This window comes from Nylanderia fulva, unplaced genomic scaffold, assembly GCF_048542155.1.
Source record: "Nylanderia fulva isolate GAGA-0341 unplaced genomic scaffold, ASM4854215v1 Scaffold22, whole genome shotgun sequence".
NCBI lineage: Eukaryota > Metazoa > Arthropoda > Insecta > Hymenoptera > Formicidae > Nylanderia > Nylanderia fulva.
Window position 1 is genome coordinate 1,059,891 of NW_028190285.1, and position 18,723 is coordinate 1,078,613.

The 18,723-nt window shown below is 31.8% G+C and overlaps 1 protein-coding gene and 1 long non-coding RNA gene across 3 annotated transcripts in view; one reads left to right on the forward strand and one right to left on the reverse strand.

Moving 5' to 3' along the window:
- LOC114932655 (uncharacterized) overlaps positions 1 to 18,723 on the forward strand; it is a 67,620-nt gene that overhangs the window by 36,329 nt on the left and 12,568 nt on the right. The window lies entirely within an intron of this gene.
- The window catches only part of LOC114932654 (uncharacterized), a 44,708-nt gene continuing 31,875 nt past the window's right edge, over positions 5,891 to 18,723 (reverse strand). The window contains exon 8 of one of the 2 annotated variants that reach the window (XM_029304958.2): positions 5,891 to 17,703. In XM_029304958.2, coding sequence (XP_029160791.1) covers positions 17,694 to 17,703 — 10 coding nt within the window. In that variant the 3' untranslated portion in view covers positions 5,891 to 17,693. Of the gene's footprint in view, positions 18,508 to 18,723 lie in introns of both variants that reach the window. The other variant, XM_029304957.2, reaches the window with a different exon arrangement.

An 18,723-nucleotide genomic window follows, 5' to 3' on the forward strand; every position in this document is an offset into this window, starting at 1 on the left:
ATTTTCACTGTGTATGAATTAAACAGCATTAAACGTCTACATCTCAGATATGTACACAATAATTAATATAAATCTTCGAAATAGTTATAAGATTTCCTTTTCTATTGTACGAAGAATTTTCCTTATTTTCCTGGCCAGAGATACACGTGTATGTAAATGCATACAACCGAATGCGCTCACTCTCTCTCTCTCTGCTTCGCCATATTTCCCTATTTTAACGCAGATCGCTTTTCCCAAGTCATTTTAAAGGATGCCTATCTGAAAACGGTATAATTAATGCAGCTGCTTCCTTACTCTCGAGCAGAAACTTTGTTGCTGCGTAATTTCGCGTCTCATGAAGCACATAGAAGCAAAAGCGAAGAAACACGAGTAACAAACTGTTTTTTTTTTTTTTTTTTTTTTTAGCTTAACTCGTCGTATAATTCAACTCTTAAAAATACAGGTCGCGTAATGACCTTAATAATTAAAACGTGGCTACGTTTTTTATCGAGAAGTAATTTTTTTCAACGAATTTTCTTTTCGAAGAAAGATTTTTGAAAGAACCGACACCTTACTTCTGCCTGCTTTACTCTAATCTAGCCCGATCGTTTCATATTTAATTCAACTCTATCTTTCTCTTTTTCTCTTTCTTTCTTTTTGGAGGCAAGAGTTATTCAAGGAAGGAGGTAACGTTGTCGTCATCTGACAATCACGAACAATGATGGGGTCGTGAACAGTTTTTAGACACAATCGACATTGGGAATCATGGCATTGTCGGTGCTTTAAGATTTACCCATCGGCTATAGAGTGTATCCTTTCACAGGCGATCGATCGGATTCTTCGAAAGATATGTACACGCGAGAGCGATCGCTAGGGGTTCATCTGCGCGATCTTGGAACCGACCTAAATGGAAGTGTCGGTCGACATGAGAGACGGATCTCTTCTCTCGATGACTTAATTCGTTTTGACGTCGCAGTTTAACCCTCCCAATCCATTCCCCCGGACGACAAACGGTTCTTTTCTCTCTCTCATTCTAACACACACTCTCACTTTCTTTTTCTTTCTTTCTTTCTCTCGGCACTGTTATTTAGTAGCTGAATTAAAGCGCCCATGCTTTGGACAGATGCCAGATTTCGCGATAACGCTGGACCGACGCAACTGGCTCAAGTATATAAATATGAATATTGAAACAGTATAATCAAAAGTTAAAAATGTATATATTATACGTATATAACGTATATACGTATATAATTACACTAAATGACTTGCGAATATATATATATATATATATATATATATATATATTCGCAAGCCATTCAGTGTGATTCTAAATTCATTAAATCGTTAAATATTTAAGAAATTTTTTAATAAACTTATAAAAAATTTATTTTTCTATTAAAATTTTCCTTGCGAATATATATATATATATATATATATATATATATGTATATATTCGCAAGTTAATAGAAAAATAAATTTTTTATAAGTTTATTTAAAAATTTCCTAAATATTTAACGATTTAATGAATTTAGAATTACACTGAATGACTTTATTCTGTGTGCTCAAAATATAAGTAATATGATCCGGCCACGCGCTATTGCTCTCCAATCAGAAAATCTAACGTGTATAATCTGTAACTGCATAAACTGCAGAGTGGATTAACTTTTTATGATATAAACTGATTGTGAAATGTCGTTCACTTGAGCTAATAATAAGATAGAAATCACATAATAGCTATTTTTGTGTAACTATATATTTAGTAACATATGTGTGTAATACTTAATTTGATTTGTTGCTAATTGTATTTTAAAATGTGCATTACATTATATATATATATATATATATTTTTTTTTTCACTTCTATAACAAGTTTTATCATAAATAATCTAAAAGTTAAGAAATTAGTATTCCGAAGAAATTTCCTAACTGAATGTTTACTTAAATGTGCTGATCTTATTACATTTAGTCAATATATAAATTATACTTAAATGACATTTAAATAACTTCTATAATTAAGATTTAAATACTTCTAAAAATATTTACAAAAGTTAAGAACTTTTTCTTTATTACATTTTTTATCATGATGCTCCTAAACTTTTCTCGATAATTGAAATGCTCTGATTTTAAACTTTTGCTCGATTAAAGTCATTATTTATTATTTCGAAATTAATTTATTAAGCGAAAACAGCAATCATGAAATTACGAATTAAACATTTAACAAATATTCATTAATCCATTAAGCGTGATTCATCGTATGTCGTGCATATGTGCGTGTGTACACATACATATGTACATATATTAAAGAATATCTTTTTAAATAATTTTTAATTTTTAATACACATAATTTAAGACATTTTATTTTATTTATAATTTTATGTATTACAATATATATAGTTTTTCAAATACAGAAAACATTTGAAGAACGATAAAATATGTATTATGCGAGATACATGTAAAATTATAAATAAATATTTGTTTCTATTTTTGTCGGAAATTATAGATTTATTAAATTAGATGAAAATTATTAATTTGCCGCGACATGAAATATTTCAGAAAATCATATTCATATATGCGTTAATATATTTTATCAAATTATTATTTTTTTATTATATATTCAATACAAATTCACATTTATATACAAATATGTGAAGCTAAGCAGTTCTCACAGCTTCGATCGTCGCATCACAATAAGGCTGCGCGAACGATTAACGTTCTGTCACAACAAGAATGCGTGCATTTCTGTTCTTGAACAATTAATGCCATCTCTTTTGAGGTTTCTCCATCGGCTTTGTTGGGTCCTTTTTTCTCTAGGTCATGCTCTCGTCACGTGACGAGAGTAGAATTGCCCTGGGGACGAAAGAGAATCGCCTCGTCGTCAAATGTCAACCGTAAGCGCAACCACTCGAGTTACTCAAAAGAGAAATATGAATCCGTAGAAGCAGCCGAAAGATTCACATAATTTCATCGCCGATTCTCAGCAATAAAATTATACAAGCTCGGCAATAGCAATGACGCGAAATTTTATGACGAACAAATTTACGTGATAATTAACTATTAAAACAAGAAAAGAATTTTCTTACGTATTATTGTAAAAATTATTCAAAAGTTGCGATTTTTTTTTTTTTTTTTTTTTTTTTTTTTTTTTTTTTTTTAAATAAATTTTTGTTATATAATACGATAAAGTCCATAAAAGAAAGCTCAAACAATATAGTATAATAACATCCACAAAAGAAAATTCAGAATAGCATTTCGTTTTTGTGTTTAAAAAAAATTGCGACTGAAAATGTCATTGCAATAAATCGAAAAAAGTTCGATAAAATCTTCGCAATTTAAGAACGTATGGTGTCGATTCTGGAAAATTACCAGGCTTCTGCATGACCACCGTTGGCAATTTCGATACAATGCGCCAGAGTTCTGAAATTGCTGGCTTTACTGAGATAGAAAATGTTGGTCTCGAAAGCAGAGTTGAGAGCATATTTTTTTTTTTTGTGTTCTCTTCAAGAATAAAAATATAAATGGAATATGGAAATAAAATATGACGGGATGTGCCCGAGCGTGGAAAGAAACTTCAAAATCAATAGAAGCTGATATTAGATCCGTCGAATTTACTTTAGAAAAGCGCACAAAGTATATAAGCTACATCTATACAGAGTTCACAATTCATCATCGATCGGCTTTTGTTCAGTTTATTTCAAAGGTTTTATCTTCGAATTAACAAATTTATATTGCTATTGTATGATAGAAGACAAATTTTTAAAAATAACATTTTTTCTTTATTGTTTCAATATAAATATTTTAACTGTTTCAATATAAATATTTTACTGTTAAAAAGTTCAAATGCTGAGAGAATTATATCGCAAAAAAGTTAAATTTAATAAAAATTTAAATTCAACAAAAATTTTATATTTGGCAGCAGATATACATTTATGACATTTAATGAATTTTTTTACGTCTTTAATATTTATCTTTGTTTAAAATAATTAAATAATTCTGAGATATCGTATATCGTATTGTATATTACAAGGGCGGGGTACATCTGCGCAATCGAAGTCTCGTCTATCATATTCTCAGCAAACAACTGCAACTGCAACTGCGCCCACGCATGCATTTGTCGATATTGAATTGGAAAAAACGTCTTTCTTCGCGTCACGTTCCAAGTCCCTTGTTGCGAGATGTGTATCGATAATCGCAGCTGCTTGATGGACTTCGGAGAGAAAACTTTTGACGCGGTACGGATTTGACAAAACGACTTTTTGAGAGTTCTCTTGTCGCGCAAACCTGACGAATACTTTGCGGCGGTGCGAATTTACATTTAGATAGAATTCCATATTTTCGTAACCATTGTCTGAATGAACAATCCGGGGCGATTTCTCATTTAAAGCTGTGTATAAAGGATTTATCCGCGAATATAATATGTACATACTTCATTAATTCCTTCTAAAAATCTAAGAGTACATATACAAAGATCAAAATTCAATCTCTCTTCTATCTCTGTATCTTTAAGTCATAGATACATTAAATTATACATATATAATTACTTTTCCTTTCACGTTATTATTTTTTTATTACAAACTGCATAACAACTTAATAATTTCAATTAGAAGAGTCGCGCATTTATTAATATGCGTCGCTTTGTGTAGAGTTTGCTAATAATCCGGACTCTCTATTGTTTGTTAATATATTGACTATCACTGTCCAATCGCTTTGTCTCTTGACTATATATCGACATTGTTGGTTACTGTATAGGAATCTAATAGCAATTCGGATGCAGACAGCTACGATAGAACCGCGTTCATTGGTATGCATATAAATTAGCACAGCGATATTTCGCGACAATCACGATGATCGACGAAATTCATTCACAAGACAGCAAAATTTCGAATAATAATGTATCTTATCTCTTTGTGTCAAATTATACATTAATAGAGATTTCATAATCAACAAATTTTTCAGTGTGTAGAAATTTTAAGAACATTGATAAATTTTCTTTTTACAAAGATTTTGCATTAAAAATATTTTTGCTGGGACAATGATAATTTAAAATTTATACATTAGAATATAAACATTTTTAAATATATAAACAAATATAAACATTACAGATAGAAAGAATTGCTTTTATCGCCATAAATAGATAAAAAGTTAAAATCTATTGCAAAATTATAAATTAAAATTAAGAAGTTAAAATTATTTTAGCTGATATTTTATATTCTTTATTCTAGTTTTAAATGTGTCTATAAATCATGTAATTATTTTCCAACAAACAACTACATGATGAGTTTGCACGAATAGTATGTAATCCAATGTTATTCTCGACAAATAAATTAATCGCGTTAATTGTAGCGATAACTTTATTTGAACTGATATGTTATAAATGAATGTCATGTAAATCTCTTGTAATCACATCATGAGCAAATAATACCGAGTGTATCAAAATTATAATTATATATGATAACTTTCTTTAAAGAGACATTTCTTCTTAATTTTTATTCACAATTCTATATTATCTTAAATATATTAGCATATAATTTACGGATTAAACAAGATGCGATAATGAATAGTCATGAATAGTCTATATGTATAAGCTTGAAAGAAAAAACGTTTAAGAAATAAATTGTTACGCCGCATGTGTCACGTAATGTGATAACTACACATACTATTTAGATATCATTATACGATTTATATAATATTTTATGATAATTTTACATTGTTAATAAAAAAAATATTAAATGATCTGAACGGAATATTAAACGCGAAGCACATAACGAAGTCATTCACGTGGCAGAAAATGTGTTAAATTTAAAAAAAGAGATAGGTACATTTCGCAAAAACAAAAGACATGACGAACGTGATAAAAATACTGTATAAAAATAGACGGCGGGAAAGTTTGCAGGGAAAAAACTGAGACGCAAATATCACTGTGTATACCATGTAGACATTTTATATTTTCATTCGGCGGTCATGTTATAAATAGGTCACAATATGAGTCCACCATACCGCTTACAGTCATTTTACAGTATACATTCTATATAAATGTATTTGTATTAATTACTATTCCTTTTATCTCGACAGTTCTACGGGGATACATAGTACATATGTGTTGCGTTATCATATACATTATGATATGCTATATTGTATGTATATTATACAAATGTGTGGTACATGCACTGGCACTGCTCGATTGTTTAGTTGCATCCTTCATCAGTTACGCGCAAGTACGTTTTCAAACTCGTTCCGGCTGTTTGTGCAAATAAGATATGATCCGCATAGACAAGTTTTAAAATTATCTACATACATTTATTTCTAATTCTCAATATTTTTTAAAGATATTTGCAAAGTTGACGTAAAAGTTATAGTTAAACAAAAGCGGCGATAATGAAAATATAATATTATATAATTATAATATTTTCTTTCAAAAAGCTAAAATTTTTATGAGTAAAAAGTTATCAGTTCAAGTGACATTAATTATTCAAAATATCTATAATAATATATATACAAGAAGATATTATACGTCGATAAATTTGCGGAGTATATATTATCTTGGGAAGGGAGTTTCAGCGGAATTACCGAAATATCCGAACTGCATAACTGAGATACGTGCAGAATGATTAGAGAGACGACGAAAATTATAGCGCATACGTTTACATCTCCATCTTTGCTGTACAAAAGCGGAAATGTTTAATATGCAAAATGTGCAGCGGATCTTCATGCGCGTACGCGCATATGCGTATATAACAGAAAATTATAGATCGTGCAAATGAAATTGCTTCTGAATGCAATTTGCTGATATGTGTAGCCATGCGATTCCTAACGCGAAAGATTTTCGACGGTAATCGCATAAATGCTTTCGTTAAAGGCGGAATTTAGTCTTTACAACAAAAAGCCGAAACGTGCTTCGAGCTTTTTTCGTACTTAAACGATGAGTTTGCTCATTACATAGGCAGTTGACGATCTGCGCGATTACCGTATTCTCGTAAATGGTCATTCCGTAAGCGTAAACAACGTGCAAAAGGACGAATAATTTTTGAAAGCATTGTTCTCCGCCAAATATAGTTTACACTATTTCCGGAAGCCCATTATATAATCGCGCAAATCGCGAAAACTACCTATATTTCACCTATATTTCACTCTAAGATACTTTGGTCCGTATCTTCGTCGCTCATTTAGTGCTAAATGTGATTTGTTGCGTTTTTCTTTGTTGAATACAGAACAATTTTCGTAAATGGACAGTCGCAGTTAGCGCTAAATGTGCAATAAGAATGCAAGCATTTATAATACTTTGCAATGAGCGTACCGCGTTTGCATCAATAATATGACTACTTTTAAAGCGATATGTCATGATTCGGTGAAGTTTAAAGTGCACATTATATTACAATGATTTATAACATTGCAACGATTGAAAGACATCTCTATGTCTTTTAAATTTGGCAGATTGTTGCAACATTAAAATCACAATTGTTACAATATTATAATATTATAATATAGTATGAACAAAGAAAAAACTTAGCGATTATTTAGATTCTATTGATTTGTTTAATCACCGATTCATCGAATTTCAGATATAGTTGACTTCTTAATAATTTACACATGATCATAAATTTATAAGTAAAATAATAAGATATTTCGTAAGAATATATATAAGAATTTGACAACAAGAAGAATAACAAAGTAAAATTTATTTCTTAACTTAATTTTTTTAATACATCTAATTTTTTATTAGAGATTTCAAAAAAAAAATTTTTTTAATTAATTCCGAAAGATTAGAAAATGAAATAAATTGTAAACCTGCCACTAAGTTTCTTTTCATTTAAATATATAAATCGATATGATTAGGCATTAGTTTTCTAAAATACCGAATTTACTCGGATATAAGAGGATATGAGAATATCGCCACGTGTTTTATGACGTATTTTATGCTGATTCAAAGCCGTGATTGGACCCTTCGAAGTCTTCGTATAACGGTTAACACACGCACACGCATACATACATGAGTCGTGCATCGCTATTTATTAGATACGATGAGAGTGATCCGTTGGACCGCGGCGAAAGGATTGGAAATCGCAGTGAAGAGCTCTCTGCATTCAAAAAGATTGTACCGAAATCGCATCGACGTATGTGATCGGGTCAATACGTACTAATGGTTTTGTACACAGCGTTATCTGGTTTTCTATTTTTATCCGACAGTCGGCTCTTTCCATTTCAGGCGACTATATCGTGAAATATATATAACAATAAAACATTCCGACATGATATAATTATGGTTTATACGAATTTATACGAGGCCAATACGTCGATGTGATCCGTGTGCTATTACAGAAGGAAGGTAATTGTAGGTGATTATTACGATATGATGGTCCCGCCGCGTCATATAAATCATCGAAACTTATTTTAACATTAACTCTCATTAATAACTCAGTTATCCAAGTGAATTCGATATTACAATGTTGTTATTATGCGATAATAATTATCACGATAGAATAGTCGTGCAACATTGATATATATACATACATAAATTGTAGAGAGACACAAATTGAGTTTAGCGATAATTTTTTTATTAACTTTTAATGCCCTTTTTTAAATAAATAATTTAATTATTTTTGTGATGATACGAAAATTTATACACAATTTATGCCATAATTATTTTTTTATTCGAATTCAAATTGTTTGAAAACGATAGTTCGGTGAAACGAGAAAATTTTTCTTTGTTGCTTTTAAACTTTATTTATGCGGGCACAATAATAATCCGCTGCAAAATATATAATCTTCGAATGTTTTTGACGTGACAAAAAAACGTAAGTTTCGCGTTACTTTATTTTTGTTTCATGGCGCTCGAGTGACGCGATTTTTTTCGACGGAAATTGATTCACGGTATACCTACATGAAATGAATATGAACGAACGCATCGATTTCCGCTGAAACAAATACCGATTTTACACGTTGCGTGATAAAATCAACGTCAATCCCATATATACGTGTACGTCCCATGTATACGTCAACTGCAATTTCAATTCTCGTAAAAAACGGAGTTTAATTTTAATTTTATGTCTTGATACTTGTATGCAATCAAACAATTATGTTTTTTATATTGCATCGATGCCATCGTTTTTCACGATTAATTAATATCCTTAAGGAATTAAAATTTTACATAGTTTTAACATTCATAAATTTAACAACCATACAATAACCTATACCTATATTTAATAAATCTTTTGTAATAATATCCATGAATAACATCTTCCTTTTAAAATCATAAATTTTGAAAGACTATTCGACACAGTATATAACATATTTGAATTTCATATAAATGTGTGTGCACGTTTATGTGTGTCTCTCTAAACTTTGCGGATTCATTGCATGATTTATGCCGTTGACTTACGCCACTATCGTGGCTCATAAAAGAGATTGAGAGAGGACGCTAGTTGTAACTACGAAATTGGACCAAAGCGATCAACCATAAGTCATCCGAAGGAGACTAGGCGAGAATGATGTAGAAAAGTACGATCGATGTATATGTTTGCACGAGACGTCTCGTCTCGCTGTCGCGGCGAACGAGACTGATCTGCGTGGCGTTGCCATGTAAATTCTACTTTAAAGCCTGGACCACAATTCGCGACTTTTGGCGCGTGCAAATATATTCCTATCAGCTAAAACACACGTATGTACGTATCGCTAAAACACATAGCGCAGTATCGCGGCAAAAAGTGTCCTCTGACGCGCATTATTTTCCGAATAATTCGGGAACGGAAACATCCCTTAATGAATACCGATATTACCGGAATCGTTCGGATGTTCGTCAGATTACTCGGAAGTAGATATAAAGTACCATTAATATTGTACTTCGCGTTTCGACCGATTTCGCGTTACTGTTAATGCCTAATACCGTTCCCGTTTTCGCGCGTTTATCGTTTATTCGGTTCGCGTTAAATGTTACACGTCAAACAAGTCAAACGATACACGCGCATTTTTATACGATAATCAACGTTGTGTGAAACGCATTTACAATTATCTACGGAAAATGAACGAAGAAATAGTGACACGTAAATTCCGAGTCAACCGAGAAAAACATCGCGCGCTGATAATGGACGCTCGATTAAATACAGCGAACACTCGTTGTCGAGATGTCCAGTATAAAAATAAATAAATTCTCTACTTTCTATTCTATTAAAATTCTATCGAAATTCAACGACATTTTTCTCAACAGTACATTTATTAATATAATTACTATAATCGATATTACTATATATAGCTAGGCGGGATTGAGTAGAGGAGAGGACCGTAATCTCAGATTCAAAATTTCTGTTTTATCTCGGTGGTGTTCCAAGTGCTATTTGATACATATACATACATATAGGTATATATAGTATGTATGTATATAAGTATGTAAACACAGTTATCACAAAGTCCCGCATTGCCGACTTATTCTCGAATTCGAAGCCGCATTCGTACAATAAATCACGACAAATATCATATATTATCTATCGTTCGATATATCATTATATCCTATATCTCGTCATTTTATTGGCTTAGGCATTGTAATAAATTTCTATCTCTCTCTCCGATGACAGAAAACGCACGTAATGTTGTAGAACTAATGGAATGAGAACAAAAAGTCAGATCGCTATCTATTAATAGCGCGAGCATATGAATTTTTCTAAATAGAGCGATGAATGTTCACGTCTCTGTATTCATTTTTTTTTTCCTTTTTTTTATATAAAACTCGCGCATCGTTGGCTTTAAAAAATCAATTTTTTTCTATATATAATTTTGATGTTCGGAAATGACAAACTTTTTTTGGAAGAAATTTTTAAAATACTGTATATAAAAAAATATTATATCTAAAGATAAAATAGCTTCAATCAAGAGAGAAATACAAGAATTATATTGTAGACATCATCACTCATATTCACGCATTTAGGCATGCACGTTAATGACGCTAAATATAAATAGCGTTGATGAGATAACTTAGATAAGTTAATCGATAACATAATGACTGGCTATATAGGACGCACAGTGGATAGTATGATCAATTATTCTCATAATCTAAATCGCGATTGATTGCGATTGAGTTATCAAAACAAAATCGCGGACGGGTTCATGGTATAATTCCATGACTCTCGTTGTAATTTTCCCATGTAATTTATGACTTCTCTATATTTTCGTTGATGTTTGTACGTTTATTAAAACGCACATGGTCGCACTAACACCATAGCGCAAATATTGGGGACGAATAATACATAATTTATTAAAAATGTATTTTATTTAATTTTTTTCTCATTAGTATCGTATCATAATGTACCACATATTATTTAACCCTCGGACAGCGTGACAGCTGCGCACACGGCAAAAGCTACATCACTTTTGACGCATAATAAAATTTCTTTTGTATCTCGGGTTAAAATTTGATAAATTTTAATTATATAAGATATATATGAGTATGTGTATATATGTGTATAAATTTTAATATTTTTTTCTTAAATATTACTTGCATGCAACAATTAAAAGAAGATATTTTTATAATTTTTTTTGTTTAATGCACACATGAAATATATTGGTTTCAATTATCATACAAATTTTATAAAACATGCGTCACATGAATAACTCGACTTTTGCCAGTGCGGAGGGTTAATGTACATTATACTAGATGAAATTGAATAAAATTTTTTGTTATATCTCTCGATTATCAATCAATGCATGGCACGCACGATTTGAATTTTTTACGCAAAAAAATTATCTGTCATTTATCAAAATTTATAACAAATATTTGTTATTTAAATAAAACTTTAACTTTATATCTATTTATATAGTAATATTGTCATGTAAATATTGTAAATTTGCATGTCATTAAATTCAACTTTTCCATTCTCAAATTAGTTCTATCAGACTGGCGATTCAGTGTGTACGGTAAATATATAGCGCATCGATTTACATATTTTTTCTCTTTTTCCTTTCCGTTCCATGATTTCTGCTTCGTGACTTTCAATGTCGAGATAGATACTATAAAAGTACGGAACGGCTTGAATTTTGGCCAATAAAAATTAAAACATAATTTATCAATATGCACAAAGTTAACAAATATATTTTAGTGATTTTCAAGACTGACAATGAGTTTCGTGTTGTCAGTATACTCAGCAGGACTTTCATTTACGTTAAAAATCTAACGTTGGGATATAGTTTAATTAATGTCAAATATACAGACACATTTTCCATTAATGATGTAATTCTAAACTACGATTCACAATGATATAGATATCTTCTAAAATTATGAGAAAGAAGAGAAAGACGTAAATAATAATCATTAATGTTACTTTCAATCATACAAAAACAAACATATATATAATTTTTATAATAATTATTAATCATAAAGATACTTTAATAAATTTAAGTCAACGTGATTATTTCCTATTCGGAACTGAATCTCTCACAATCAAACTAAATCACTTTTACAATCAAACATTTACGTATTTAAACTTGTCTAAAGTTTCTTTAGTTACACCTGAATTTCGTATGTATGGACACGTGTCTCTGACCGCCATATGATTTATGTTCGCAACTGTCATATTTGACTGTAACATGTAGCCATTGCTTTTAGAAAACCAACTGTAATAAAATTCGCATTTCTAGAGATAAAACCTTAATTTAATCGCCATTTGTCACAACCTCAATTGAAATTTTGCACTATTGTCCAACATGTAGCTAGAGGGTTTTATATTCCAAAGACATTTTACTTCACAAGAAATAAAATGTTTCTTCTCATGAAGAAAATTCTAACAATATTTTGTTCAAACATAAAATATTTTTAAGTAAGCGAGCCATGCTTTCGATTTAATAATCGATACAATTTAACTATTTTTTGTTTAAGAATGAGAATGTTAGCAAATTATTATTTTGCATTTTTTGATTTTTAAAATTTTTATTTTTACTTACAATTAGATTATTTTTACGTGGTAATTGTCAATGTAAAAAGTAAAAAATAAAAAAGTATTCTTTTTTTTCTGGTGTTCATTTGATTTAAAATCGAATAGAATTTTCACTCGTTGAAATAATGGTAAACGAATAAATGATGAGTATGGAAATATCGTGCAAGGCGCGTTCCCAGCGGAGATTTATTTTATAGTCACATATACGTTGACGAGCTACAGCCTTAATTACGACACGATTACTGTATTTAATTATTCCGTACATAGACGATTAAGTATGGACCCGTTTTCGAACCAGTCGTAAGTGCAAACGTAAGAACGATGAAGTAAAATTAACGGCCATTGAAACATTTTAATTCACATAGATCACCTATCGTTGCATTTGGTCAGAGTTTTGTTGAAGAAATTATTCTTATTTACGCGTGCATAAGAGTATATATTTACATGTACAATTTGTATATGTATTATACAAATAAATGCTGTTGTTTTCGTGTACTTAAAAAGCATTCGCGATTTTCCTCGTATATATTTTCCTATATATACGATAATTATAGATACATAAACAACGATTAAATTAGAAGTCACAATTAACGTCTATGAAACCTGCTTTATTTTTTCCATTTAATAAAAATGATGTAAATTATTTGCTACATTTATGGATAATATAAAAAGTAATAATATTTATCAAAACGTATTAAATACTTGTGCGCACGAATATGCATATTTTCTGTAGCAATGTTAAATATGAGCAGATTCACGCGTTTGCGATGAAATGATTTCGTTAAAACGGGGAAAGTTTATTTACGTATATTCACTCTTTATGTATCTATAATCATGTTGCTCGTTATTTGCGTTTGTGCAAAAAAAAAACAGTCTCTCTCACAAGAGTTGTATTTTAGCTTATATAGCGAAGCTTGTTGATGTGTTGATTTAATTGACGCATTTGTGTTTGTGTATGCCTTTTCTCTCCTCCCATCTCTTATTAGGTATCTATTTTTTTCCTCAATACATTTCGCATGACAGAGTATCGAGATGCGATCGGTCGCATCGTAATCGCAAAAGAATAACACAAGTTGGATCGAAGTTCTTGACGTAAAATATTATACTCGAGACGCGTATAACGTGCAACATATGATATGTTGACGAAATTAAATATATCGTCAACCTAATTATAAAGTTTATAAGGAATGCTTACTTTGTTGTAACGATAACTCTTTTTATAATGCGCGAGCATCAAATGTACTATGATAAATTTCAAAAATTTAAGATTAATCGTCGTGATGTCAAAAAGTTTTATACTGTGGAAGATGTATTAAAACTTACAAAAAAAGCTAATTTAAACTTCGAAAAATGTATATGTTGGCTTTAAAATTCTTTACAATTAGAACAACGATATATTTATGAATGCTTATATGCTTAATAGCATTTGCACGTGTATACCCTCATTTTATTAAACAATTTTTATACGTCAGAATCTCTTACATAATAACTGTGGATGTGAAAGGGTCGTAGGGTAAATATCGCGTATTTTTACTGAGAAAACCCACTCATTGACCCACTTTTGCTCAATTTAACATACTTTGCTCTAACTCATCTAACCATCTCAGTTATTACATCTTACTTGAAATGGAAATTTTTACCTTCTATTCTTGATTTATTCTAGTATTCTATTCGTCTATCTTCCTATAAACTCAGCATGATGAAGAGATTTAATTTTCACCCGATATTAAGCTGAATCCTCACTCTTATGCTTCTGTCGAGCAATACATCATCGTATCTTTTATTCTTTGTTTCACGAACAATAAAAATACAATTTCTTTTAACCTTTAATCATCAAGTCCGGAAAGAAGCACTTTTTATATAGAGGAGTTTCAGCGAAAACATCAGCGTATCTTTAATTGGTTCATTAATTTTTACTTTTTTAATTACAGTATTTTTTAATGAATGATATAACACGAGATGTATTCATTATATATAATTAAAACAATAAATAATAAAAAAAACTTAACAAGTGAAACAAAATAACAATGTCACGCTCGATGATGCAAATATTGATAAAAAAATTGCGTGAGAGAGTAAATATATCTTTGTATATTCGCACGAATATGTGTAGTACGCGTGTAAAAACCTATTTATAATGTCTTCGATGGTCGACATGTTTCACTCAGGACAAATATAATATATAATATATACTGACTTAATCGATCGCATTATACAATTGGCATACGAATTGATAATACACTACTAATAATTACTTAGTACACGCGTCGAAATATGCTTGATTCTTTCTCAGACTCAATGCAAAGCTTTTTTCATTCCAGTATATTTACTTCAATAGACTATATCTTAAATGAGAGCTATAAAATACTACTTAAACGCGATAGCGTGAGATAAATAAAGATATAAAAAGTCATATTTTTTTCGTGCGAAATATAGTCCACTTTGACTATTATCATTTGAATTAGCTATTTCTTTATAGAAAAAAAATATTAATTTAAAAATCTGCAATTTTTAAAAATTTAATTTGAAAAGGGACAAGAAGAAGAATGAAAAGAGATAATGAAAGTTAAGAAATAATATCTCCTATACTTTATACGTTTCCTAGTTGAAGTAATCTTTAATCAGATCCACTTACCTGCAGCCGGCGCTCGATATTCTCGAGAGATAACGAGAAACGATTGGAAGCTTTGATATGTCGACGAGTCGCACAACGAGCGATCGTTGAATTCTAATATACCTCTTACGCAAAATTTTGCACAAGTATTATCCCTTCGCGAAAAAGAGGAAGGTAAAAGGAGAGAGAGAGAGAGAGAGAGAAAGCATCGAATTACCGGGAGACGCAAAATTTCGATATCACTTCCGTCACTGAGCGAACGGAGGCACACAATTGTCGCAGTCACTGTATCTACTTTTCCCAGACTTGATTCGATGAAGCGGATTTGCGCGTCAGTCCGACCGATACGAGAGTACGTCGTCTTCGTCGTCGTTGTCGTCATCGTCGACATCGACGTCGCTCGATAAGTCGATACCGAGGTACTTTTGCCCCATGGCGGTTTTCCCCTCCGTACGATTTTCTGCTTCGGAACTAAGTAACTTGAAGAGCTACGAGTTCTTCGCGTTTGGGCGAACCGCCACTTTGCTCGGTGACGTTACGCGGTTAAAACTGTAGTCGTAAAATTTCCGTGAATTTTCTTCGACTTCGCGCAATCTTCGAAACGTGGTTCGACGAGTTTTTTGATGTGCCGCGTTTTTCATGGGGGCGGATTAACGTAGAAACTAATGAAACTCGAGCTCAAGAACTTGTAAGTTATCAAGAAGAATCTTGCGGAATAATTTTATTCGGAAATATCCATCAACTTATCAAAACTTGTATATGGTATAAAATAAGATGAAATGTGTTTACCACAGTTGTTCACTTATTCATATACTTGCTGGCAGAATTAGGCGATAAAAACAGGAGAAAATTAATAAACTCCTACGTTGAGACGAATTTAAAAAATCGGAAGATCGATGATTGGCGAGTCTCTCGGATAAATCTCTCGCATCCAATCGCTATTAAAACGATATAGAATTTCTTGACAAACCTTCTCGGGAAAAAAAGATTAATCATGTCGATTCAATCAGATTGCTTGGGTGATTTAGATTTTTTGCATTTAATTATATGTAAAAAAAGAAGCATTATTTTTGTAAGAATGGAATCGGAGATTCTTGTTTTGATACGAATGAAGGTCTTCGTATCGATTTTCTCACTGAACCGCAGCTATGACAGGCTTAAATCGAAACTACAGAGTTTTGTAGACGAAATTCTTCAGAAAATATTCTCTGTTTCTATCCTCCGCTACTGGGGCAAAGACGTGTTCCTTCCAGTATCATTCTTACAAGAAGAAAGTCTTCGGGTAATCTTCTTTCGTCAATGAAAATTTTATTCCGTTTCCTTTCGTTGTTACGAAATACGGTCGAGTCCAAAAACTATGAAACTATGTGAGTAATTTTTGACGTTGCTTTACTCAAAATTCAGGTTAAAAATGAGCGAATTTGATATTAATACTCTAACACATTTTGAAAAATAATCGTTGCAAAAAATTCTCACCATGCATTTAATATTGCTCCAATATTGTTACAAAATATCAATTATACTATCTTCTCTTCCACATCACACAGTCCACAAAATGAATTGGGATATAAATGAATGGAGTCACAATTACATGCGTAGATTCCATTACCCTCGTCAAGCGGCTAATTCCTTCGCGATCGATCCGGATACCCACCTTCTCCGTCACATTCACCGATCTCCTTTGCGAAAAATACGAAGATCTCGGGATCTCGCACGTGTCAGAGGTAAGACCTCGATTATTCACGAAAGATGCCCCCGTCGTCGATCTATCTTTCCTCTCGCGACCTCGTTATTCGTTTTCCCTTTTCCGTCTCTCCGAAGAGAGCTTCCTGTCGCAAATTCTGCCCCCGCGGCCAGCGTCCTCGTTATCGTGGCAAACTTTTAAGATTACGAGCCTCTTCCTCCCGAGTTCTTCCGCCACCGGCAGCAAGACGCATCATCGCTTATTTATCATAGCTCGATGATATCCGGCGCACGAAACTGCACTTTGCTGCAATACTTCACCTCCTGCACGATCTTGTTACTGCCTTCCTCCCTGTCCTCGCTTTGTTCGTCATCGTCGTCATCCACCTCCTCCTGCAGGTCCTCCAGGACCTTATGTCTGTCTAGACGCCAGCCTCCACCTCTGCCGCCGGCCGTCGACTTCTTCTTCTCACGGATTTTATTCTGGCGAACGGATCGCCGTGGTTATTTGTATCTGAAAGTCGACCAGAACGGGAGCACTTTGGAGCGTGAGTGCGCTCTTATCGATCTTGCAAGGGAGTTCGTCGGTTTACGCGTATATAAAAAAAAGTTTATTTTTTTTTATCTCATTTTTAATATAGCTTTCTATATCGCTATGACATAGATCGAGTGGGGAAACAATGTCGAAACTATATATATATATATATATTGTTTCAACAATTATAATTTTAGTATATAGGTAACGGGCGCTATCAACACACACATCATGATTTATTTCGACGAGTCAAACATTTGGCATTTCGTGTGTATCATTCATGTGCGGAATAGAAAACGGGCTAGATCGAGATACAGTTATTTTTGCGAAGTCTTTTAACTCGTATCTTTTGTGATCGCCGCGAATATTTTAATCACGTCGTTATGTTTAACACGCAATGTAAGCTACGAGCGAGATATTTACATTTCGTTGACGATAGGAACATAATTTGTGTCCGTATATATATATATATATATATATATGTGAGCCCTGTACGATACATGCTATTCGTGTTATTCGGCTCTATAAATGTATCGAGTATTGTAATAAGCAAATTGAAACGCGATACCGACGAAATATTTTTCATCGTCATACTCGTCGTAAAATAGTTTTCATCGTCAATTCTACAAAAATTGGGTCAACGTCGCACGTTATTTTCTTTATAAACCATAATTGTATTTTCCAAGAAAAAAAAATCGTATCACGTATCTAATTGTAAGTTATTCTCCCATTTTGAAAATTTTTAGGAAAATTTGTCTTGATTGGAATTGTCGCTTTCTATATCTGCAATTCATAAAAAAGAGAAATTTACGAATTATTTACAAAAACTTATACACGAAAATATAATTCAAGATATAAGTGTTTGTAAATAATGGACGGAAATTTTTTATATATTTTAGAGTTATCGTACTAAAATAGATTGAACGTTATCAACTTCTAATTAAGGTAACTGATTTCTCTTTTGTTTTCTTTCAACAAATCCTATAAACGAGATATTCC